Source organism: Letharia lupina (assembly GCF_014066315.1).
Source record: "Letharia lupina isolate WasteWater1 chromosome Unknown contig_8, whole genome shotgun sequence".
NCBI classification, from domain to species: domain Eukaryota; kingdom Fungi; phylum Ascomycota; class Lecanoromycetes; order Lecanorales; family Parmeliaceae; genus Letharia; species Letharia lupina.
The window spans coordinates 2,101,505-2,127,378 of NW_023502977.1; the positions used below are offsets into that span (position 1 = coordinate 2,101,505).

The following is a 25,874-nucleotide window of genomic DNA, read 5'->3' on the forward strand; positions in this document are numbered from 1 at the left end:
TCAGTAAGCGCGACATCCGTCCTGGCGCTCTTTTTCCTCTCAGCGAAAGTCGGCCTCTTTTCCATCAACATGAATCTGTTTCGGACCCTTTGCTAGAAGCGTTTCAAAAGCTGGGACAAGAGAGCCTCTGGAGATAGGCTCGATCCACAACAAAAAGGGTCGCTTAGCAAAGTAGATGTCTGAAACAAATGCTCTCCATGATTGTATGTACGTCCCTGACAATGAGCATCGTTGCAATCCCAATCTGTAAAAGATGAGCTGGGAGTTTTATAGTCGAAAGCTTGCCACGAAGATCGATCTGCTTGTCGTCACATACGTCGAAGTTGCGAAATCTCCCACTGCGATAGCGCGATTGATTTCTTGCATGACCTTGAACGAGCTTGAGTAGAGGGTAAATGAGATTGGTATGAAGTCCCTTTTCTCACCGCTACAAAGCTGCTTGCAAAAGATGCCACCACTACGAATGCAGCTGCAGCAGAGATGCTACCGCTCCATAGACGGTACTAAAACAAAGATACGTGCAAAGCAGATTCTCATACGCGATCAAGCCGCCTATGAGAATATTTAGCTATTAATTCGCGTAGGAAAGGAAGACTAAAAGGTGAGCGGGCTAAGATCGAGTGCGACATACAAAGGGAAGTACCAAACGCGCGCAGTCGTCAAAAGGAGCAAGGACCGTGGGTTTTCCCCGGCTTGCGAACCCAAGTGCCACCATAGCATCCCATCACATTCCGACCCGCAAACTAGACACTCGCCATGATTCCTGGTCGAATGCTCTCCAACTTCGCCGAAACTTCATCCCACACCCTCTGCTGCATCTCGGGCTCATCCAACACCATCGGAGCCGGCCTGTTCTCCGCATCAGCAAATCCCTCGCAGCAATGCCGTCGAGGAAGGAAGACCCACTGGGCAACGTGACAGTCGCTAAGGTACGCCCCTTGGGTCTCTTCCCCCGCCGTCGCAGCACTCACGAGTGCTCGACTCCCATATTCCGTCGAGCGCGCCAGGAAGAATTTCAGAACCTCCAGGAAGAAGGGCCCGTCCCGCGATAGTGAAGAATGGCACATCCCTGGGTTTAGGTAGTTGACGATGACGTCGGATTTACCGGTCTTGTTGAGACGGGCGGCGAGTTCGCGGGCGCAGTAGACTTGGAGAAGCTTGGAGACTTGGTATCTGGTGACGGTTTCAGGAGCCGCGAGTGATTATTTGGACGAAAGAAGGTATGAGATTTTGGTCACTTACCTGTCTCCCATGTCCGTCGTGTTCTTGTCATTAAGCGTCTTTAGGAGATCTGGATTCTTCCTCTCTTCGAACTTCGCCATCATATGCACCTCTGACGAAACAACCGTAAGATGCGGCTGCACATTGAACTTCGCCGCCGTCTCTCTCAGTTTCGGCAGAATCAGCAGACCCAACAGGAAAGTACTGATGACGTTGACCGTAACCATGCTCTCATTGTCTTCCGCCATCGCAAACGTGGAGGGCGCGATCCCCGCATTTCCCACTACAACATCCAGTCGCTGCAACCCGTGCGCACGCTGCACAGACTGCTTGACGGATTCATAGCTGCAAAGGTCGAGTCGCCATGCTTCCACGACGCCCGAGCGCCCCGTGGATTCTTCTATGGACTTCTTGGCTCCTTCGCCCTTCTCGAGGCTCCGGACGCCAAGGATGACTTTGGACGCGTTGAGACGTGTGAAGTGTCGAGCGGCTTCGAGGCCGAGGCCGGTGTTAGCGCCAGTGACGATGATGGTTTGGTCCGTGAGGTCCTGCTTGGGGTAGGGGAGGGCGACGAAGATTTGTGAATAGACGAAATTGAGAAAGGAGGACATGGCGGTAGGCGTTACCGTTGAAAGCGAAGGTGTCTTTAGATCGTAGAGACGCCGACTTGGACGCCTTCAGCAGGGACCTCGCATTTATATCGAAAAAGGCACGGGCTTTACGCGAGGACATTGAGCGTGCAAAGTCCGTTCTAAAGCCTCATAAGTCCGCCATTCCTATGCTAGCCTTTACAAGCACCTCTTAGAACATTTCGGACCACGAGCAGATACGAGCTACCCGTACGGCAGAGAAGTCTATCTTTCTTGCTAGGCTGTGAAATGGCAGGCAGATGAGATGGCGCCGAATAAGTTTCTCCCGAGACCCAAAGATGCTAAAGGGAGGCTTCCACGGCAGTGGTGATGGAAAAGTAGTACCTACCCGCATCTCGTGTATCCTTGCACGGGACTGAAGGCTTCCGAGTCACTTGCCGTTGTCATCGAGGGAGCATGTCTTCCTGTTTGAGGTGACAAGTGCTTCCTCGTTCTCCCCCAGGTAACCCCTGAAGAACCCCCTGTATTTAGAACACTATAGCGCCGGAAGACGGCGAGAGTCATTGCGGGGCTGGTGCTAGGCAAACGGCCCCCGTAATAATTAGCCCTCAGCCTCTCCCACGGCGTTGGCACCAGGGACTTATTCCTGCCACTTTTTGCCCGGTAGCTCCCGTGATGGAGTGGCAATTAGCACCGCCCTAGTCATGGCCCAGCAACGGGTTGACTGGGTGCACCCCGAAGCCTTTTTTGTTTACAACTCCGACGGTGGGCTACGCGGGGACAGGTTCTGTAGGAGCACCGGGAGGCTCCGACTCAGCTGAGAATCATTCCGACACGGGCTCTTCAAAAGGGTAGATTTCTCTACTGTTCAAAAGAGGTCAAAGACATGAGTAGGTATGTACTATTGTGTATGAAGATCATGGCACCACGTGATAAGATATCGAGACCTCGCTCGCGTTGAACAGAAATTGAAGCTTAGGTGGATGTACAGTGTGTTCCCGTATCTAAAGCGAGAGAAGGTTCACGAAGTAGCTAGATAGATAATATGCCATCTCACATGCGCAAAGGAACCGGTGGAAGAGTCCGCTCTGCCGCTCCTCCGTTCTATCAACACATGTCGTAGTCGATACTCAGGCCCTAAAAAGGCCTGGGACCGCAAGTCTTTCGTTGTGTCCAAAGGGATCAGGCCGCGGTCGATGAGGTAAACCAGCTGAACAACAAATTTTCCGGAGCAGAACGCCGAGGAAGACAGGTCAAAGGAAAAGCCTGATTAGTTCACTAACCGGACAAGTCTTCTAGTGAGGAATCTCCAGATAGGTAAGACTTGGCTCGATTGGCTACATCTAGATCCAAGCGATAAGGACTTGAAAAGAAGATTGACGCACAGCAATAACACACTCATCGAGATAGACGAGAGGAACAATTACCTGAGGGTTTGGATCATCATCGAGCACGCTCGTCTTTTCTGGCAGCTTTCAGAATTCAAACAATGAACATGTACCTCCAAAGCGTCTCGTACGGATCGGCATCCCCAGCTCCGAACATTCCTCCACACATGACACCGTTCAAACAACAATCACCGATGATGTACCAAGTCTGTCGCCCGGGCCAAAGCCAGCCGGTTTGTCGTATGACGAAGAGCACGCCTGTGCCGGCCAGCGAAACAATACAACCCCCAGGCTGCGCAACAGCAGGCAGGAGGCCAACACGGCCGAAGTTTGTAATAAAAGAGCTGACGATCTTGCACCACACTACGAACGGCGGCGCTGAACGCATACAGCTTAGACATCGTTTCAACGTGGCCTCCTGCCAGCTGGGTGCCATAGTGGATTCGTGATAGGCAGCGGGAAAAAGAGACGGCTCCAGAATAGGGTTGTTTTCGTACTGAAGCCACAGGTCTGCGAGCTCTTTCGTGGCTTCGGGATCGCGTATCCATTCGCGTGGTGCCGACGCGGCGAAATCGGCGCTTATTGTTTGTACGAGACGGGTGAGCGCACCTTGCCCTGGTGGATGTCGAGTCACTTCGTGCTGATGTTGGTCGTAGAAAGCCTTGATCGGCAAGATCCGTTGACGAGATTGCTCACTGCAAGCAAGCACTGAAACCGCAAGCGCCCATGGGTGACAAGAAGGCGTAAGCTTTGCCGGACATTCTTTCGCAATCGAGCAACTGCTTTAACGTACGGAGGAAAGGACAAAGTCGAAGCGAGGCGACGAGTGGAAGAGACGGCGACTATTCCAGAGGTGGAATGAAAAAATCTGGAGAGCTTGACGGCCATTGCGAAGGTTGTCAGAAGGAGATACCGCGGTGATGCATACTGGTAATGGCTCTTGCACGTCCGGGATATCGAGGTGCTCCGCCTATGAAAGAAGCACGATCTGGAAGTTTGGATACAGGGGATGGGTCATGACCAAGGCACGACAGTAGCGCTGTTGCAATTAGCAACGTCTATACCTGACGCAGCAGCCATTGAAGAGCCGAAGTCGTGCTTGACAGAAGCTCCGAAGATGTTGCAACGCAAGGACATTCAAGCTACAACGGGTAACTCTGTGAAACACTTCGTACACTTCGTTGATTATGCATGTATTGGTCTTCAAGGTCCGTTGCTCACCTCACTGGACCCAAGACAAACCCCATGTCTTCTCTCCCCTCCTGAAGGGCACCACCTGCACACTCTGATCGTCATTCTGCAGCACATCCATGATCCGGTCCTCTCCCCTTCTCAATTCGATCTCCCCTCTTGGCTCACTCTCGACCTTGTAGAATCTTCTCCCGAAGTCGCCCATGAAGCCCTTCAGCCTTTCCACGGTGACGTCCTCGTCCTTCAAGACACCCCATTCAACGCCCTTCTCGAGCGCATCGACTACCGACTGCGTCGTGTAAGGCTGGGTGAATACCCCTGCAGCAATCTTATCCCCACCCTTCTTTGCAGCAATTGGGTGAGGTGCGCTGTCAGAGCCGAAGAAAAACTTGGGGTTTCCAGAAATGGCCGCTCTCAGCAGCGCCGCGCGGTCGCTCGGGAGCTTAGCGACTGGCTTTGTTCGTGAAATCGCAGTCAGCATACCCTCTTTGCGACCGTATGGGAGTAGAGGAAATGGTCGGAAGAGCGAAGAGCAGGTCCCAAATAGGCGCCGAACCCTTGGAACACGTCTCACACCCTCAAAATGGCCGCAACTGGAAGAATGTATAAGGGAAGAGATACTCACTTTGCAATTGCAGTGGACGTCATTCTGCCAATCATCTACGATCAAAGAGAGGTGGTGCGATGTGATGCTCGCCGCTACTGTTTTGCCGCAAGCTGCTACGGCGGAGACGGCGGCGGCGGTGCTCAGATGTTCGAGGACAATGCGGAGACGAGGGAAGCGCGTGTGGTAATCGGAGAGGATGGGAAGGAAAGCTGACTCGGCTGACATGACTGTTACGTCTCCGACTGAGGGGCACTCGCCATCTAGAATGTCAAGCGTCTCCGGTCAGCTCGATTCCCCAGAGCCGTTAAGATGGGTAAGCTTGGGGCATACGAACGAAGATTTAGGATCATATCCTGCCTATGAGGGATATCTCTCGAGTCAGCATACTATTCTTCGGCTCATTATCGAGGTTCATTAGGTTGGGTCAGCCCTGTACGAGAGCTGTAGGATCCGACGAAAGATCGCAGAGGGGGGTTTTTCTGGGAGCGAAAGCTAGTCACCTTTCCATTTCGGCCAGTACAGGGTAGAAGGCGGCGTAATCTGTGACACCTTGGGAAGATCCAGTTGTGACATTTGCTGGATACATTTTTACGCCAACGATGCCTGCACGTTTGGCTTCGTAGATAGTCGCAGGGGTTATTGTGGAGTTAAGGTAGCTTCATGTTCTCAGGATCAGCGCAATGCCTCATGGGCAGTGATAGGGCTGTCAGATCAACGGAGAGACCAACTCATGGCGTTTGGCAACAACAAGAAGGTCAAAGGTATAGCTTACAGAGACATTAGGAACCTGACATTAGGTTCCATAGCTTGCAGGCGGTTTTGGTAGTCGAGACATTGCTGAACGTTGGTTATGGGAGGGTTGAGGTTGGGCATTACCTATTGTTGACGGTGCCGCAGTTAGAATACCCAACTGGCCAAGTGAGAGATAGTATGATCGGTCTGAAGAGCAACAAGCACGGCCATGACACGTCTTGAGACCCCACAAGTCGTAGCAAGTGAGTGGTCTCAGAAGAATCCAGGATACTCACGTAAACAAGGTCAATTCCGCCTCTTCTGATGGTTGGAACCACGAGTTCCATCATGGGCCCATCTCTGAGGTGGACTTTGGAAAAAAGTATCAGTCATCGACCTCCAACATCTTTCCGTGCTTGAGATCCGACACACCATGGAAGTCGGCACCTGCAGGCAGCCGCAGGGAAGACTGGACTTCCGAGAGCAGCATCGCTGTTTACCAACGAATGAGAGGTGTTGAATGGTTGTAACGGGTCTTGAAACTAAAGCATTTGAGAGATCGACTTTAATGATCAAAACGTATATTGCCCCAACACTATCATGTCGACAGAAGATCAGAGAACCTGCGTGGATGTTTCACATTTGAAGATGTTGCTGACGACCCACTGGCGGAACGACGGTGCATTGATGTGCCTTAGTCTTCGAATATTAGAAGTTGGGGCTAATTACTAATTCATACCCCGAAACTATGAATCCTTACCGAATCATACCCCTAGTGGTATGATTCAGTAATTTGCCATTACTTGGGGTATGATTCGGTAATTTGCCATTCATGGTAAAAATCGCAAAGGAGAGACCTGGGCCATCCGACCATAGAAAAAAGGGAATATCTCCGACCGTATTCAATGGGTAATCTACCAGCTTAAATACATCAGACGAAAGCCGAGTGGGGTAAATTTGGCCCCCCCAGCCTGTCTACACCCAGTCTGTGACTCTCATATACACTCTTTACTCCCAATAGCCTACATAGGCATAAACACCTAGATTACACTCTTGATGGGCAGTATAGACATAAAGTAGGTACCTAGCTACATCTACAAGTAGCACTACTCGTTTCCACCCCCATTTGCACGTTACCCCCATTTGCACGCTCTTAAATCCGATAAATCCGACATAGATAGCTACCACTACCATGGCTACCACTACCACTCATTCAAATACCCTACCACCATAGTCTACCATAATAGCCAATGCTACGGTACCATAGTCGTCATCTGTAGGCCTGGCATCATAGGTGTCATCTCGGACCAGCTATTTTTGAAGACATGAAGAGAGGTAGAAGTCCTGTCAAGAAAAAGGCTACTACACCTCCCACACCAGGCCCACTAATATCACTAAATCTCGCTCCACCACAGCAACAACAGCGAGATAGACGAGAAGCTACTCCGCCACAGTGGCGGGCTCTACCGGCTTCATCGGAGGCTTCATCAGAGGCTTTACCGCAGTAAGGTGGAAAAGATGAAAGAGATAAAAGAGGTAAGAAGATAGTAGAAGAGGAGGTAGTAGAAGAGGAGGTAGAGGAAGAGGTAGAGGAAGAGGAAGAGGTAGTGGAAGAGGTAGTGGAAGAGGTAGTGGAAGAGGTAGTGGAAGAGGTAGTAACGGTTTTTTCAAGACACGGTAAGCCGATAAGGCCTAAAAAACGGTGATTTGGGTTCTCCGATCTTAAGCCTAGATAGAAATAAAAGACCATCATTATTATGCTAGTTTGTTATATAAATTTGGTGAAAGGTAGGCATTTTGGTGTTGCGTCGGATTTATCGGTTTTAAGAGCGTGCAAATGGGGGTAACGTGCAAATGGGGGTGGAAACGAGTATGGCAAGTTTGATAAATTACCAAATCATACCCCAAATTTTGGTGTAGGGGTATGATTCAGTAATTGGGGGTATGATTCGGTAATTAGCCCTTAGGGTTGCAGTGTGCCCAAAACCTCGAACGGGACTAGTGGATTTCCTAAAGTTTTGCGTAATTCAACGGTTGCGGTGTGCCCAAAACCTCAAATGGGACTAGTGGATTTCCTAAAGATTTGCGTAATTCAACGGTTGCGGTGTGCCCAAAACCTCAAATGGGACTAGTGGCTTTTCTAAAATTTTGCGTACCAGGTAATGAGAAGTGAATTCCGGAGTTGGGCGTGGAGGACAGTTTCCATCGGTTGATAGGCCGCTTGGTGAGCATTTACGTGCCGGTTCCGCTTCTTACTGCTCTATCCAGTATCGCTTTTTTCGGGGGGGGGAAGGGGGGTTGATGAGGGTCAGCTCGACGTAGCCGTTGCTTGAGAGAGCCGTTGAAGATATTAGAGATTAGAGTATTGGAGTTAGGGGATTAGAATTAGGGAGGTAAGAATTCGTCAGGGATACATGTATATAAAGCGCGCCTTACGTAAAGTACTCCAGATTATGGCATATGCTTAGTACATGCTCAGCTTTTATTCTTGATAAGGTCGATATGCCTATACGAAATGTATCCGTAGTATACCCCTAATGAGTCGCGTATACCCAACCCCCACTGAACACTTTTTTACCCCTGCCGAGCTGTAAGCCTGTCCATAGCTGAGATATACGTCGCATAACATGGATAACTCGGAGGAGTGAGACCTTTAACGTGTACATTGATCTCAGGAAGGACGGTGCTTACCAGTTGATGCAGTCACGTGTGTCGCTGCTTACATTATAGATCGATTGTCATGATGCATTCGTAGTAACATCGGATAGCCTTGGCAAAGTCCTTACTAATGTGATCCTATAAATCCTCATTCCCTACCATGCCACCTCGTCAGCTTTGGAGCTGACCACGCGATATTGTGGTTATACCAATATGCATCCGAACTTACATCATTCTTAGCATCGACGGCAAGGACTTCCCTCAGTGCTTCATCGTCCCGTCGACCGTCCTTATGAACTCTGCTAGGCATCCTAAGAGCTCCTTAGACCTGTCTCGGCTGAGCACAGTCAACACTCTTTTGCCTTTCGCCAGGTAGAGCTTGTTCGGCTGCTGGAACCTTTCAAATGCTTCCTTCTGCTCCTCCGGAGGTGATATATTTAATCTGAGTCAGGAGTAATCATCATGACAGGCGTAACGTCGACCATCTGGAGCAGCTCCGTGGGATGCCACATTGCCAGCTTGTGATGTATCAGCAGCGTGATGCGATTGCGAAAGTTTGGCGCGCCTCGGTCGATGACTGCGTTCATGGAACCATACACTTCAGCTCCTCCTGACCCTCCCGAGCCGGGCATCCCAAAAGGGGTTTCTCCCTTGCTGTTGAATGGTGGCAGTATGAACGCTTTGTTACCTCGCAGTTGAATTGCCTTTGGTGCAGGGTGATGAGTCTTGACGTCTGACGGACCTCAACTTGAGAGATTACTGGCCTTCTATCTCTCAGCTTGAAAAGTTGTTCCTTGGTCAAGTACTACTCATGGCAGAAGACGACACAACCTGTGGTCCAAATGCCATTGTTGTTACTGGTAGCCGGATAAAGCCTGTCGAAGATACATCGCTTGATGAAGCAGCCAAGCGATGTTACCGTCTTCGCACGAGTACGGCGAGCCATCAGCTGAGCAACAGTAGAGATTTGTTGAGTAAATGCATTGAAACATACCACTGGCGGACTTATTTGGTGCTGCCGCCGCGACATTGTCAGTCAATAGCACCCACATACACCAGAAGTACGCACCCAAGCAGAGCTGCGGACAAGCGGGTGATCTGAACGACTGGTCGGTACAGCTACCTCGCGCGTACGAATTGCCAGAGGTAGAGTAAGAGCTGTGGTTACAATAGGAGACTTTGTCTGACAGGCAGGGGATGCCTTGACTGCCGCAACAGAAGCTTCCCTGGGTGCCATTGACAATGCATGGTTGGTCGGATGCAATGTATATACTATCAGGATAATAACACGAAGTAAAAGCTTGACTAAGTGCCACCACTAAGAGGAGACGGTAGAGGGTGAGAACTGTCATGATGGGACGGCAGAATTTCCAAGAAAGGTTTCGCATGATGCTGAGTTTGGTGCCTAAAGATGATGGTCGACACAGGTCAGGCTATGGCTACCATCAGCCAGTGATTTTGCTTGCACACGGGTCTTCAGTCTCGCAGACCCCTGGCACTTTCAAGATAGTATGCGGTACATTGCACATGCAAACAGAACGCAGCGATATTTTCGCAATTTCTTTGCCGTATCTTCGCCAAAGCTTCGCCCCACCATGACCCACATCGGTGACGCGCACCCTTGTTAAGAAGATGTCGGGCGTTTCCAGGTTCAAGATCGAGAGCAGAGTCTATTTTAAGCCCTATCAATTTGCAGGATTATAGATCTCCTTTATGGTCCGCATTGGTATAAGAAGTGTAAACTCAGCTTCCAAATTACACAATATCATGAATGACAACGCAATGGTTCGGCTCATAAATTCAATCAACGGAATCATGCCACTGTACGAAGTAGGGAGCAATCATTGACAGAATGGGTCGCAGCAAAGGGAAACCTGCAACGTGCGATCGTACGACTCCCTATGGCAATTTCAATATCATCTTTGATGGATGTCACATCAAGTTGAAGCGCAACATGCTCATAGGTGTGTTCAATCCTCCGAAGGATTCTACACACCTGAGCATTGCCCCAAAGCTGTACGCACACATGTCACGGTCGATGCTCTGCATTCGAGCGAATATATGTTCTGAGCAACCAATACAAGACAGAAATGATTGGTGAATGATGGGGCGCGATCTGGAGATTGACACGCTGGAGCATACCCGAGAAGGTATGAAGATCTAGCCAAGGAGGGGAAATCTAGATGAGCTCTATCTGCCAGTTGTGATTTCATTGAAGTCTTCAAGAGCTGGTGAGTCGGTGAGTGTTCATCATCGTTCATCGCTGGTCAGCTAGCTTAGTCGCTAAAGCGGCTACACCCGTAAGGGCCAAGCCTTTGTAAGCTTGTATGCATAACACAGCGAGGCCTCCATTTCACGTCCACTCTTTGAAACATTCTTGTTTCTTCCTGTGCAATTTTTCTTCTTCTTAGACTGACCATGGCCGACTATTTGAAAAGTCTCTTTGCAGCCCAGAAACCTCCACCGCCCGCAAACGAAGACGGTATGCTCTAACCAGCCAAATTTCCTCTATCAACAAGAACATCTCTGACATTTCACAGACTTCGCAGACTTTGCCAGAGTCCCAGATCCTTCCCCTGCTTCCATCTCGCCTGTCACTCCGCAACCAGCAGCTGCAGCAGGAGCCTCACCTACCGGCGCAACAGATGTCGTCTTCACCAAATGGTACCGTGTCTGGGAACGAACGAGCCCCTCAGATTTCTACGCTGAGGCTGTCATTCTACCCTTCGTCATCGTGATCATAGGGCTGCATATATGGGGTCGACGGACAAACAAGCGAAAAGCAAAAGCGTGGATCGCAGCTCATGCGCCAGCGCTCGAAAAGGAATATGCTTCCGTTGGGTTTGGAGGGAGGAAAGCTCCAACAGTGGACGATGTACAATCGTCCGGCTTAGCCAAATCATTGACATCGGACGACCTGGTTATTCCGCAAGAGTTGTTGAAAGAGAAGACAGCGCAGGAGTACGTGACGTATGCGACTGGGCGACAGAATGTCGCTTTCACGGACATCAACGTCAAGCTGTTCAAGAGGTACAATCCAGCGACTCTTATCATGGAATTCATCCTCGGCTTCCTGTTCGAATCTTTCGCTACACCTGCGGAGAGGATGGAGGCCACTTCCTACGCTTTCGACGGTCGAGAAAAGGATCTTGTGCCTGCTCAGAATCAACAGCAGTTGGAAGCGATTGAGGCGCAGGCGAAGAGCAAGAGCTCCATCTACGATCAATTCGTCTTTGCCGTGGTCCACAAAGACTTGATGCGAAAGATCCGGGACGATCGCTACGACATCTCTCTTACAAGCACGAAAGATCATGCTAAGCTGCCAGTTTGGGCTACTACCATGAGCGAGAGCGCAGAGGTCACAGAGAAGCTTCTTACCGCTGACCTGGTCAAGGCGGTCGCAAGTGCCGGCGAAGCTTTTGAGTATCTGGTGGTGACCGATCAGCCACTGGACAAACCATCGAAGTAAGCCGCTTTTGAGACACTGCGTTCCTACGGCCAACCTAACATTCACCAGACTCAATGACACTAACCCCCGCAAACGCCTGTCCCTCTCCCTCCGCATCCCTTCTCCCTCCCAAGCTTCAGCCTACGACCCTACACTCCCCATCTTCAGCTACTTCCTGCGCTTACCCGACCTCCTTGCGCAAAACGCACATTTTCGTCCCGAAGTCAGCCGCAAGATCCGTTCCGTGCGCGAGGATGAACAGAAGAAGTTGAGAAAGCTGAGTGACGAGGAGAAAGCGGAGGAAAGGAGACTCGAGGGTGAGAAGAAGAAAAAAGAGATGAGGGATAATAAGTTGAAAGGCATGAGCGCGGAGGACCAGAGGGATTTCCTGGAAAAGGAGAGGAAGAGGAGTGGGAAGAAGCAGGAGAAGAAGATGAGTAGGAAGGCCTGAACTGGTGGTGATGCTTGTGGAGGATAGGACAAGCGCTGTATTTGGTTGAATACGAGGGCTGTAGATATGCATGCTGTTGGAAATTGGGGCTGTATCATATGGACGGAACGACGTACATTATCTCGTAGCTCGTCCCTAGGAGAACTGCTACTGCTCGTCTAATTGACTCGATGTCCCCACTTGTAAGAACTATGGTCCATGAACGACAGTGGCACAGCAGTATTGGTTCCAATCGAAATGTAGAAAGCTTATGCAAAAAGCTATGATGCGTTCAGAATCTACCTCTGAATGTAGATTTATTCTGAGCAAGAATCTTCGGATGAATGTCTGTCTCTATTGCCTTCCTCGACCAATACCATATGTACAAATCCAGCAGCACCGCACGACACCATCACATATCTCGCGGGTCCTTCAATTTTTGCCAAACCACGTCTTGTGTCCCTACGCAGTGCGTTAGTATCCGCCGTACAAAGACGCCCGACCGTCCAAGACTCCGAGAGAGGTTGAGGAAGGAAAGCTGCGCAGAAGAATCCGTACCAGTACCATGCGACCCATCATGTACATCGTCCCTGGACCGCATCATCAGCAACGCTCCCACAGTCTTGCAAGGTAGCAGCAATGCACGAACCGCCAAGGGTCCCCCACAGCGCGACGAAGTATGGGTAGAGCATGTACTTGCTCCTGGGCGTCTGTCGGGAGCATACAGTCAGCGACTCCGTGTCTCAATCATACCAGCGCCCTGCCGCGTGGCATCCCTTTTTTTTTTTGCGCATGTGCTCGAGCTCCGCTCCCTGTCTGTGTCGGATCCCCGACTCTCATGTCGTAGGGAGGTAGGCGGGGGAGCTGCTGGAGCACTGACCTTCCACCATTGCCGCACGCCGTCGTTCTTCTGGAAAAGCCGTTGGTAATGGGGCACGCGGTTCTCACGGTTGACGAAGCTGTGGGCGCATCGGTCAGCCGTTGCCAATGGTTGCTGCTGGGCGATGGGCGGAGTGTGAGAGGGAGGCTTGCGATGGGTTTGCCGGCTCGAGAGGAGGGGAGGGGTGGGGCGGATCTTGTGACTTACCCTGCCATAGCTGAGACGTGCTTCGGGGTCTCTTGATGATGCGTAGACGTGGGGTTTGGATTATGTGCCGGTATGAGATGCGATTGGGAAGCTGTCGGCGATCCTTTGATACATATGGCTGAGAAGGCTTGGCACGGGCGTGGCCGCTTTAGCGAGTGGGAGCCCTAACCCTACTCGCGGGAGCAGCCCTATACAATTACTGGGGGACCTTAGAACCATTCCCCTGGCAGCTACCTTAATCAATAGAACTTTAGGGACCGTTTTGGGCGCGATAGGGGTCTGAAGGCCCAAACTAGGTGGAGGCTAGGTGCAACTCCGAAGCATATCTAAGCGCGATGTCTACTTAGGACGCAGAGATCTTGGCAGTTTTGGTGCACCCTTTTAGTTTACAGTAGCTACGAGTACAACGTAGTGCGCTCCTACATATGATCCAGTCTAGCGGGCCTTCAAAATGGCCAATACTGTACGTACGAAAAGGTACCTGCGGGCATGCTGCTAGGTAACGTCGATGACGCACGGGGATTTTCTTTATGTAGGGCGCATCCCCCCTATCCTTCAGTACCGATACATTTTTCGCAATAGTGTGCCTTGGGGACCTCTAGGAAAACAATAGTGGAGAATCGAGTGCTCCTCTGAAGTGTCCGTTCTTACTATTCAGACCCTCGGAAAATGGTATAGGTCGATCTCATTGAACGCAAAGCAAAAAACGACTGAGTATACACCGCAAACCGATACTCTTCACGCTCGAGATCCGGTCCGAAGAGCGTGAGGACAATGGCGTCCGCCAAAGTCCGCTGCGCAAGGAAATCGTAGTGAATGGATTTCTTCTCCTTGGGAGTTCCTTTTTCCACAATTTCCTTAGATGTGCTGATAAACAGAGTATTCTTTGGCCGTTAGCTGAGCATGCTTGCAAAAAAGTATGAGAGTGAAAGAGAGGTAGCAGAGGAAGGGCAAAGACTGTACCCCAAATGATATCTCAAGCGTGTACCTAACCCACCAGTCATTCGCCCTATTTGCGATACCTTTTGTCAAGGAGCCAAACGCTTAGCTACCAAACCTTCCACCCATTCGATCCTCCTCGCGGCCCCAGCCGGTCACAGAGAAGAGTGACGAGCTGAGCCGGTGTTCGAGACAATGTCTTTCGAACCGACTGTCTCGGCAGACCTCCTATTCCTCCTTCGAGAGAGATTACGACCACGCAGGAAGAGCGTTCCAAAAGCAGTGCGTATGCTGCAAGCCTCGAAAGAAAGAGTACTAAAAGTCGCCCTCGTGCCTCTCTGCAAGCACATCCATCAAGCATATCACACCGAACAACTTTGCTCGAATCTGCTCTTCTAATCATAATTACAACAGATCAAACGCTCGACAAATCGAATCCAAAGTCGATTACAATGGCCGACAACACCCGCAGCCTGACTATCAAGAGTACGGGCCCCGATCCCTCTGCCCTTTTCAACAGCAAGTACAATCTACAGGTCGCCAAGAGCGTTATCACCAACAATCAACGTACAAGCTCCTCGCCCCTGGCCAGATCTGAGCAGGAATAAAATGGCTAACGCGCATCGATAGTGACCTACAACATGGTTTGGCAATCCCACGTCCTGGCTCCGAACATGAATGTCGAATGGAAGCCCGTCTACGGCTTTAATTGGACTACAGTATGCCCTCCCGCTCTTCTGCCACTGTACCCCCTAATCGTACCTTGCGCGCAGGAAGTCCCCGTTCCCGACCTTATCTTCACCCTTGCGGCGAGTGGAAGCAGTGCGACCAAGGCCAGGTCTTCGACCTCGACGCCATGGGCATGTGGGAACAGTCCACCGCCATCCCCAAACTCCGCTACCTCAAAGTCGGCAAGAACAACTACCAGACCGATACCGGCACTAACGGTGTCCACTTCATGGTCGGCGTCCAGGAGGCAAGGGACGGGTCCAGCCCGATCTTTGTGGACCCTAAAGGTATGACGGCGCTGTACCAGCCGCAGGAAAAAGTACAGTGGTGGTATCAGTCGGGGATGCATACCTCGACCATCATCGGTGAGAACGTCGGGCCCGTGGAGACGGGAGATTTCACCCCGCCGGATGCCTTGATTGGAACGAACTCAAAGACGAGCTCGTACAACTTCCAGGCGGGGCAGTGGACTACCACTTCGCCCTAGATCGGCTGACTCAAGGTCGACAAAGCGAATGAGATGAATGGTGGCAATGGCAAGGGGTACAGGGAAATATGAGACGCAGGTCTAGGTATCTTTTGATTACAGGCTGTTACTAATGCACCGAGTACGGGCGAATATATCGGTGACCATAACACTTGTTCTCCAGATGTCGCTTGCCCTGTTTTGTCTGCCTAAACTTCATCCCTGCCCCCACCCCTCCCGGGGTCCTAAGTACACCATGACCCGGGTAGAAGAAACACCGAGAAGATCACCCACAGGGACCCGGCTGGATAGGGTCTACCGAATACCGTTCTGGGTGAATGCGAAATCTGCTCGACAACCATTCGGAACGCTTGTTGTTCTCACTGAGACAGTGAAGCCTTATCACATAGTGATGAAACAATGAGTGGCGAAAGAAGTTGATAGCAATAAACCCTTACCGTGGTTGTAGATGTCGAGCCAACGAGAAACACCTTCCTAAAAACCAACCCGCTTTGTCACCTCGGCTGGCCATACGCCCGAAAGGCTGTAAACCTGGTGTGAAAGCCTTGGTCACAGGACTTTGAGTTGATGGTGAGATACTTTGTCATCGATTCCTTTGTCATCGTCAAAAGGTATCAATAATCACTCCCGTCGCATGTTATATACGTAAATACCTCCATCCCACGAAGGGTTCAACCAATAGAAGTAACCTGATTAGGACAGTTCACGTTGGCATCCAGAGCCGGATGCGCGGCGCCTCCACAGGCAGGGTTGCACGAACAGGTAGCCGGTTCGCTAGCTCCATGCTCCTGTCCAGCCCTAGACAGAGTCGGTCTCGCATTTTCTTCCAGGTAACGTTTCTTCAAAGGATGGACTTACACTTTGGTGCACTGGGGGACACAGGAAGCGTGAGAGTGCTGTTTGTCCCGAGCGGGCATGCTGTGGTATGATAAAAAGCTGATCAGGGTTGGAATGAAAAGAATTGTTATACCAAACTGGTCGTCTTCCTTTCGATCGGATTCGACAAATGCAATATTCAATCCTCTAATCTGCTCTCGGGCAAAGATTATCAAGGAGTTGAGGCGGTCTCTCTCGGTTTTTGGAGTATTCGATGTCGGTTGTGCCCGAGATATACCGAGAAGGTCTTTCACGTACTGAGGATCCACGCTGACGACTGTTTGCGTGCCGGGCAGCTGCCGTTGAAAGAGTCCACACGTCAATCCCCAAAACAGCCATGCCTAAAGGAACAAAGGCCTAAGCTCAGTCCGCAGCGCAGCGATGTCGTATTCGGTTCCCATGACCTGGGGATCCTCTCACCTGCAGACTTGCCAACTTTTTGGAGTCGCAAGGGGAAGAAGATCAATACTTGTAGTGCTAAGAGCTGGGAGATCATCGGCAAGAGGCAAGAGTGTCGTAAGGCGGAATTGGTGGACGTCTATCTGTGGTGCTACTTGACGTGGTTTGGCGATTGTCGGTAATGGGAAGAAGCGGTATAGAGTCTGTCCTTCCTTGAAGCATGATTTTGTCGACTTTGGGCGAAGGACTAGGGGATTGGGTAGTGCATCTGACTAGACGTAGGCAGCTGTTGTTGTTGAGCATGACGTGGGAAGTAATAAAGCAGCAGGGATAATGGACTAATACTAAGTAGGAAGGTGGAACTGGGACTATGAAGAGAAAAAAAGAGGATCGGGTGGCAATTCCATGCTGTACTATCGGCACAATTCACCGCTAGGTGAATGCAACAGGCGATGTTGTGTTTTGGTAGTATCGTAAGCAGACAGAGAGTCAAAGCTTGCACGTAACATTTTAAGCTGACGCCTAGCTTGTCTGTCCTTCGGTCTCAGTCCTTGGTAAGTCGATTTTTTGGGAGAGATCTCTGCCTGGGTGCTCGAACGCTTAAAAAAAAGATCATATGCTCTGACTAGCCTCATGAAGCCTGGGTTATCTCTGATGATGCTGTACTGATCCGGGTGGCGATTTTCGATCTGTCGAAGGTTCGAATAGGACAAAATCCGGAGAGCTGCACTCGAGATGGAGTGAAGTCTAGCCGTGATCATCGACTTGATCTACTGAACGTATGTTGCCGCGGATGAGAATTGACCATGCTGAGATCAAGACAGCAATTTGGAGCAAGGTCCAGTCACCGTTTGGTGCATTCAAGTCTGACAGCTTCTTGTACGTATTCGGCATTGAGATCATCTTCAGTCGAAATTTCCAGTGCATTACCTATTACTTATTAACACTAGAATCATGCTCAGCCCCCTCTAATATGCATCAAGAATATCCCGACCCTACGTTTGCCGGTCGATCAAAAAAGACACACTTTGCTTTTTCATTATCATCATTGTTTCAACGCCACAACCCTAATGGCAATTCCACTGTGATTCGCCCCTTCTCTGTTCTCCCCCTCCCTTCTCCATTGTCCGCCTCCATCTCCTCCCTTTCCCTGTCTCCCTCTCGCTTCAAACCCCTCCCCCGTGAACCTGCTCTCCCATCACAACGCAAGACAAGAGCCTGAAACCTGCGTCTGTGGCGGTCCTACGTCTACCGTATTCGCACCGACAACCGTCGTCGTGCTACCGTCAATACCGAACAATGTGCAGCTCGCACCGCCTGCAGAGCTAATGTGGGAGATGCTCAATACGTTGGCTTTGATGGTACAAGTCAGTGACACACATATTTCACGAAGAGTTCCCTAGACAATGGGACAGGCACGAGGAGAGTAGATGGTACATCAAACAGTGGGGTAAGGAAGAATTGGCTAGAAATTGGGGCTGGCAGCATACAAATCTCGAAAACAGAACCATCAGTGGGGACCGACAGCGTGAAGAACGCCGCTGCGGGAGGAGCGCCTTGGAAAGTGAGCTGGGCTTGGAACTGGCGGGCACTGGAGCTGGGTGCGGCGTGGAGTTGGGAGACGAGGAGGAAGAGGAAGGTAGAGATGGTGAAGGCTTTCATTGTGGATGCTTGATTGATTGATGGATGGGAGAGATGAAGTCTTTTCTTTATTGAAAGGCTGGAGTCTGTGCAAGGAGTGCAAGGTGGATGAGCAGAAAAGAGGATCAGGTGGGATGAATGTACCCTCTATATATATGTATAACAGTCATAACTAGATGCAAGTCCGCCACTACTTCCCCTCCTTTACGATCCAAACTGTCATGTGCCCCGCTCGGTCTCAGTAGCAGATCCCACGGTCAACGTCATCTAATACGAGATGGGCGTCTTCAACAGTCTGCCAAGGCTCGGCCGTCTGACATGCATAGCTTTCGGCACCTTTTTGATTCGCGAGAGGATCCACGTGAGTTACCTGTATGGTTGACGATTATCCCCACGGTTGAGGATCTGCCTTCCTAAATCCATCACGAATAGGAGACCGCGTCGGCTTGTGGCTTGCATTGGTCAATATTGGTATTCAAGTCGCGATGGTTTGTTGGTGGGGAGGACCAGTCAGCGGAGCGCATGCCGATGGCAGTGCATCAAGTATATATGCATGACTTGCATGACTACATAATGTAAGACCAACTGCTTTTTTCGAGTAGCCTTACAAATGAAGAGAAGATGATGAAGTCCACCGGACGTCCTCGCCTAAGTTGCCCCCATTCGGCACACCGATATCAGCAGCCAAGCAACCCCCCCGGATTAATAAGCCATAGATGTAAGACTGGTGTCCGTAGTTTTTCCTAATGTTTATTATTTCTGAGGTCAACATAAGCAATAGATCGACTGTAAAGACTTCACGAGTACAGCGTGTTCAGCCGAAACAAGCGATACTTCTTTCTACTTCGTCTTCGGATTTAGCGAGTGTTTGCAGCAAGTATATAGAAACATATCGAGATACTTTCTACTTTCAGAGATTTGTGATACTGATCATACGATTAAAGACTTTTATAGGAGGGTTAAATTGTTTCTTAATAGATTATAATATAATCGACTCTAACTAGTGGTCTTTTGACTAGAGAAATCCATTCAATAATGTAATAATACGTTATCAGAAATTTTTAGAACTTTGTAACAGTGTAGATCGGCGCCGTAGAGGTTCTCGCCGCAGGTGCCGTTGGCCACGAGGCGGCGGATGTCTTGGCCGAAACAGCAGCCGAGGTCGAGGAGGCGCTGGGGGGTGGAAGAGGCTCTGAGGCGAGCGAGCACGGTCGGGTAGAGGGGATTGAGGGAGATTGAGAGGTCGAGGAAGCCGAAGCGGAAGCGGAAGCCGCCGACGCAGGGGTATGGGTGGATTTTTCAGGCTTGGTCGCGTTGATGAGGGGCGAGGAGGAGCAAAGCGTGAATGATCATAATGAGTAGAGGGAGAAGACGGAGCAGGGTAGAAGACTCGGAGGGGAGGGTGAGAGGCAAGGGAGAGAAAGTAAGAAACATTGCGGGCAAAGGTACCACGGCGTGAATGTGAGCAATCACCTGCTCCGGAGGGATCTTACTGTATAGTACTCCTCCAAGAGCTTCCGCACGGGTGTCATATCTTCCTCAATGTCTTTACTATACCGAGAGATCGGGTCTCGTCGGTCATTTCTAACTTTGATGTCATTGTTTTCTGAAGTTGCCATTATTGATGTTGGGGAGCAAATAACCTATCTTAGATTTTCACGCATACAGGTAAAGAGAAAGCTTGGTTAGCATGAGAAAGACTCGTCCATCTCGAGGGTGCAACAGTCGAGATATATGCACAGTGGACGGTCATAGGACAGCTAACTCCTAATTCCGGAACTTCTTATGGATGTCCTTGGTTTCTGAGCCTAATTCTCTCCAACAGCCTGTTCACAGGAGTTATTGCTGACATACTCACAGCATCGGCCTCTCCATAGGTTAATCACCCCCGGATCAACCAAGACTCTCGGCAGGTCCCACCGATAGCCTCAGGCTGCGCCCGTACTGCATCCTGATCTCATACGGGATCGGCAGCTCATTCGCCGAGTACTTTTCGTTCTTCTCGATCCTCATTCCATGATTCCATTCACAATCACCTTCTTTATATGCTTTTCTTTTCCCTCAATCGCTGTACTAGCTGACGGCCGGATCTGTCAAAAACTACCAAACATTGTACCTAGAAATTGATTGCGTTTATCCCTACTCCTACTCCCGGAAGGCGGCCCTATGGTAGCGGGCCCTAGAACGATCTTCCTGGGAGCGCATGAATTGAGCTTTAGGGACCTTTAGGCGCAATTTCGAGGCAGATCTAAGCGCATTGTCAAGGCCCTTTAGGTGGGGCGTTATCCGAGATCTTGGCGTGGGAGTCTTCGGCAAGAATCCTTTGAAGTCAGCAAATCTCTACTCACTCAAAATCCTTACTCGCTCTGGTCCCTGGTCGCTCAAATTTCTGGCTTTGATGGGCTTTGGACTCACACCGAACCTATAGCTCGCCAAATGTTGGAAAGCGAGCGAACGTCAGAAGAGGTTGGTCATGGGTGGCCTTCAACACGTTCAGTTGGTATGGGAGACTCGCTGCACCAGTCAGCAATGGAACTGCCCGCGATGAACTCTCGCAACGACTTAATCTCTTTCCTTGCAGTAGCTCAATACTACGAAATCGACATCGTATCTCTGACATGGCAGCAAGGTCGGGGCCAGTTAGGGATAGGTGGTACATCGGAGATATGGCAGGCGAATTACAGCAAACGAATGGATTTTGTATTCAAAAGAATGAAATTTGCGGATACGGACGAAGAGAAAGGCTTCAATGCCTTGGTCTCGGAAATCTCGATCCTGAGTCATCCTCTGATCCGACACCACCAGAACATCGTGAAGTTGGAGGGAATTGGTTGGGATATTCCTCAACAAAGTCACAAGGTCTGGCCAGTATTAATCCTAGAGAAGGCTCAATTGGGGGACTTGAGATCTTTCATGTGCTCGGAACAGGGGAGATCGACGACCATGCGTGAAAGACTTGAACTCTGCACTGATGTAGCAAGCGCAATAATAGCCATGCATTCGAATTGTAAGTCTAAGTTCCTTAGCTCTGGTCGAGCGGGAAGGACTCTCGCTCACTGAGTAGATATGAGTCATGGTGACATCAAACCCGAAAATGTGCTTATCCACAAGGATGGCATTGGCGAGTTGCATGCGAAGTTAGCAGATTTCGGCTACGCGGGATGGGCAATAAAGAAAATGGAAGATGTGTTGATCAAGCCGCCTAGATCACGGCCGTGGGATCCTCCCGAATATCACCACCGTGGCTTTACAGTCTTGGGAGCCAGAAAATTGGACGTATATTCGTTCGGTATGCTATGTCTCTGGGTTCTTTTCTTCGACAGGCCATTGGATAGCGATTACGTTCCCACAGCAATAAGGAAGACTCAGTTATGCACGTTTCATGATCCGAAGTTGCTAGACAGCATGAAGCACGAAGGTACTCTAGGAGATTTTGCTGGCGGTCTTGTCAGATCAGTGGCAAGCTTGCCTGCCAAGCAGAGGGAAAACCTAGAACGGTTTTTCTTGTCAGCTCTTGCACGTGACCCTGCTAAGAGGACTATGAAGTTCGAGGACTTGGCGTCGCTTTTGGGTCCTGGCTGGTATGGTCTTGGTGACTGACGAAGTTTGCTGCTTGGGAATCCCTCTGATATTCAACAGGCAGCCCGGTCCGGCAACATTGGATACGGACCAGATGGAAATTGATCATTCTAGTATCAAGGTCGAAGTACGTGTCCTTCAAGACAAATTTTTCCTTCGCTAAGCGTTTGTAGATTGCCAAAACCTTTTACTCCTTGATGAGAGCACATCCTCGTGTGCGAAGTCACATCTTTGAGTGCATTCATGACCAAGCCCAAGGCGGTCTTTTCGAGAAACATCGCCTCAATGCAGCTTTTCAGCTTGCATTCTGCTACAAGACGGGGTTCGGAACACCGTCAAACGACGAGTTGTCTCAGATTTGGGTGAAGCGAGCTCAACGTTGTGCCCAAGACCTCGATGAGGAAGTGGAACTGGCGAAGGGAACAATGAACAGAGGAAATTACCGCAATGGCGATTTTCAATCCCTTGCATACAGCGGTCTGTTATCGGAAGCGAGTCCTATCATCAGGCCCAAAGACGATGAGCTGACCATAGCTATGGCGGACTGCAAGAGAGAGATACGGGATATGGAACTCGCATTCGGCAAACACAACTGCTCCGTTCTCGAACTAAAGCTCAACCAAGCGTCTAGGATGGAAGCCGCAGGGAAGTACAAGGAAGCAGAATCTTTGCGAGTTGGGCTGCTACAAGATCTGAGAGATGAGCCGGGTTCTCTTCAACTGTCAGTGCTCGCTGCTTCGACCAGTGCATGGAGAACACTCGAAGTTGGGCGATGGAGGAACCACGAGGGACCACGCAAACCTCCACTGCAGCTGGAAACATCTGACTCAGAGGAGCCGGCTGTTCTCATCGATATCATGGCATGTCTGAACGATAGGATTCCGGAAACGGCCCAACTGTTATTTCATTTGGGTGTCAACTATGCAGGACAGGGACGTTGGCAAGAGGCAAAATGGATCTTCCTACGTTTGACACAGACGAGAATGGAAATGTTGGGAGAAAGCCATCCAACCACGCTCGTTTTGACTACTCGTCTAGCATCAACGTACAGCCACCTAGGACAGTTGTCGGAAGCAGAGAGGATCTACATCCATATCTCGGACATTTATACCTGGGTCCTTGGCGAAAATCATCGCGATACGCTTTCGACCAAAGCCTTCTTAGCTGATGTCTATGTAGAGCAAGGCCGTCTGGACAAGGCAGAAACCCTCATTACAAAGGTTCATGAAGCACAACAAGAAGTTCTCGGTAAAGAAGACTTTCGCACTTATGATAGCATGGAAGTTTTGGCTGGCGTTTATCTAAGCCAGGGTCATTACAACGCCAGCGAAGCTTTAAGACGCCAGGTCATTGACTTCTATAAAGGTAGCCTTGGGCCAGATCACCCGGTCACCCTGTTCGCGATGAGCCAGCTCTCCGTAACGTTAGCGAAGCAGGAGTGTTGGCCGGAGGTCAAGAAGATAACGATGCAAGTTTTAGAACGGAGGAAAGAACTCCTCGGTCCCGGGCATCCGCAAACATTGACTAGTATCGATAATCTCGCTACTGTGCATGCCAGGCAAGGGCTCTTGCGAGAGGCAGAGACAGGATTTCTGGACGTGATAAAAGGCCAGAACAAAATATTCGGTGAGAGTTCCTCACGCTCTCTAGATGCAATCCAGAACTTGGCTACTCTTTATGGGATGCAAGGACGTCTAAAAGAGGAGGAGGCCTTGCTCATGAAGCTGATCGAGAGAAGAAAGGACTGTTTGGGGGAGGAGCATCCGAGCAGCCTTATATCGATTGAACGTTTGGCTTGGAATCTTTTATGTCAGTCACGTCCAAGAGAAGCCGAACGGTTGTATTTGCGGGCAGTATTTCTTGGGAGAAGGGTGCGAGGGGGAAAACATCCAGATCAACTACTCTCGGAATCCGGCCTAGCAGAAACCTACCTCAAACAGCTTCGATTCCAGGAAGCGGAGAAGATCATCCTACATGTTTTGGAACATATTGATGCTGTGCTCGGTGCGGACCACCCGGAAACGATGGTTGCGCGGGTGCGGCTCGCAAGGATCCTAAACGGACAAAGGCGCTGGCGAGAGTCGGACCCTATCTTCTTGGAAGCAGTTGAGCAGAGGAAGAAAGTGATGGGAGATGAGGATGAAATGACACTCAGGGTCATGCGCTTCTACGCATGGAGTCTGTGGAGTCAAGGTCGATGGCGGGAGGCCATTCCTGGTCTCTATCGATCATCCAGAGGCGTCTGCGCTGCGCGAGCATTTGCGAGACGTCGAAGCTGGGGCTTAACCCAGGGTCTCCGCGTATCACTGGTCGTTGCCATAACTGCGATTACATACAGATGGAGCAAAAGCTTTCCTGGGTGGGCTTTTGCGTCATGAGTCTCGGACTTTTTGACTTCACCCGGCTGGACGAAAACAGAAGGTGGACAGTATCTTTAGATTCTATGGTATACTACATCTCGTATACACAGATTCACTGCCTTCGGCCTGGCTCCGTCGCCATTCTGGCCAATGCGTACCGACAAACGTGAAGACCGTCAAGCCTACAGTCGTCATCACTTCTCGCAAGCATTTGAACGGGAACTATACTCCAAGTGTGCTCGGTGCGGCGGTGCTCGGTTGGGATTGCAGAGGGAAAACTTGTCCGCAGGCAAAGGGAACGTTCATCCTCCAGCCTTTCAACCCAGCAGCCACAGGGACGTCAGACATGGCACACCGTCGGATCAAAAAGCTTTCCACTAGGACCTGCCTCAGCGCAACAGAGCACGCATCAAAGCCGAGGCCGACGCTGCACTCCAAGTCATCGGTGCAGGCCCACCGAGATCTGGGACCACGTCGCTGAAAGCCGCATTGGAAATCATAGGCTTTGATCCATGCCATCCATCACATGGCGGCAGGTTTCGTTCGTTCATCCATTCATTCAATCCAGTTCGCCCAATTGTAACAAACAACAATAACGAGCAAATTAATTGATGCTCATTATCGTCGAACAGGAACTCTTCGACCATCCATCCGCACAAGAGTCTATTCTTCGCCGACCTGCTAAAATCCCAATCCCAAGCGCCATCATTGCCTCCACATTCCGCGCCCACAGCATCCCACCTCGCCATGCGCGCCACGGTCGACTCACCCGGCCGCGACCTCTCGCTACCAAGATCTCACGACGCTTCCACCGAGACGCCAGAGTTTATCCTCTTCGTTCGTGACAGCGACAGCGATAGCCGTTTGTCTAGTGGCAGTTCCTTCCTTTGCCGGCACCATGGGCGTGCAGACGACGAACGAGACGGTACGCGGGGCTGACGTATCCGACGCCCTCCCCCTTTCTTCGGTACAATGAGAGAGATCCTCTTCCATAACCAATCAATCAATCACTGAACGATGAAAACATGCGTCTTTCCGGGACGGATACGCTTGGACTGAACCGGGGATCCATCGTGCGCATGATGGGGATGTGAGGGAGGACGTGCCGGGTGAGAAGGTGTTGGTCTTTAATAATGTGAAGATGGGGTGGGAGCAGCTCGCTGTGTGGGTTTTTTGGGACGTGCCGGTGCCGGAGCGGCCGGTCGTTTCCGCAGATGTCGGTGATCTATCCCCTAACAACCCTCGTCTGGGAGCTTCTACTGAAAATGATCGGTGCATTGTATGTGGGAATGATGCGAAGATGATCGCCGGACTTGTACTGGGTACGGGGCCTTGCGTCCATGGGGTTGGCGGTCTGTGGTCAGTTGGCGGTCCTTTTGCCCAGTTGGCCGCACTAGTCCCTGAACCTTTCAGGGCCTCTTGCTCGGATCGGGCCCAACGAAAGGCTCTAGAGTTCCATCTGGAGTATGCGCTCCCGGTCGATAGATGGATAGATCAATGTGTGCGTACGGC

At 50.6% G+C, this 25,874-nt stretch overlaps 6 protein-coding genes across 6 annotated transcripts; 3 read left to right on the forward strand and 3 right to left on the reverse strand.

Moving 5' to 3' along the window:
• Window positions 1-743: 743 nt before the first annotated feature.
• Window positions 744-2,375, reverse strand: HO133_010464 (uncharacterized protein; the record flags this gene model as incomplete). The annotated part of the gene is made up of 3 exons (XM_037301317.1): window positions 744-1,173; window positions 1,243-1,887; window positions 2,200-2,375. 3 exons carry the CDS (start codon window positions 2,373-2,375, stop codon window positions 744-746), a joined length of 1,251 nt encoding a protein of 416 aa, XP_037154134.1.
• Window positions 2,376-3,293: 918 nt separating this feature from the next.
• On the reverse strand, window positions 3,294-5,870 carry HO133_010465 (uncharacterized protein; the record flags this gene model as incomplete). Its single annotated transcript, XM_037301318.1, has 6 exons — window positions 3,294-3,814; window positions 4,442-4,844; window positions 5,016-5,257; window positions 5,332-5,354; window positions 5,498-5,653; window positions 5,770-5,870. 6 exons carry the CDS (start codon window positions 5,868-5,870, stop codon window positions 3,294-3,296), a joined length of 1,446 nt encoding a protein of 481 aa, XP_037154135.1.
• Window positions 5,871-8,467: 2,597 nt separating this feature from the next.
• Window positions 8,468-8,697, reverse strand: HO133_010466 (uncharacterized protein; the record flags this gene model as incomplete). Its single annotated transcript, XM_037301319.1, has 2 exons — window positions 8,468-8,542; window positions 8,617-8,697. 2 exons carry the CDS (start codon window positions 8,695-8,697, stop codon window positions 8,468-8,470), a joined length of 156 nt encoding a protein of 51 aa, XP_037154136.1.
• Window positions 8,698-10,805: 2,108 nt separating this feature from the next.
• HO133_010467 (uncharacterized protein) lies at window positions 10,806-12,286 on the forward strand (the record flags this gene model as incomplete). Its single annotated transcript, XM_037301320.1, has 3 exons — window positions 10,806-10,869; window positions 10,928-11,852; window positions 11,905-12,286. 3 exons carry the CDS (start codon window positions 10,806-10,808, stop codon window positions 12,284-12,286), a joined length of 1,371 nt encoding a protein of 456 aa, XP_037154137.1.
• Window positions 12,287-14,743: 2,457 nt separating this feature from the next.
• Window positions 14,744-15,507, forward strand: HO133_010468 (uncharacterized protein; the record flags this gene model as incomplete). Its single annotated transcript, XM_037301321.1, has 3 exons — window positions 14,744-14,858; window positions 14,922-15,010; window positions 15,115-15,507. 3 exons carry the CDS (start codon window positions 14,744-14,746, stop codon window positions 15,505-15,507), a joined length of 597 nt encoding a protein of 198 aa, XP_037154138.1.
• Window positions 15,508-20,952: 5,445 nt separating this feature from the next.
• Window positions 20,953-24,380, forward strand: HO133_010469 (uncharacterized protein; the record flags this gene model as incomplete). The annotated part of the gene is made up of 4 exons (XM_037301322.1): window positions 20,953-21,430; window positions 21,488-22,004; window positions 22,063-22,129; window positions 22,176-24,380. The coding sequence occupies 4 exons, from the start codon at window positions 20,953-20,955 to the stop codon at window positions 24,378-24,380; spliced, it is 3,267 nt and encodes a 1,088-aa protein (XP_037154139.1).
• Between the last annotated feature and the right edge of the window lie 1,494 nt (window positions 24,381-25,874).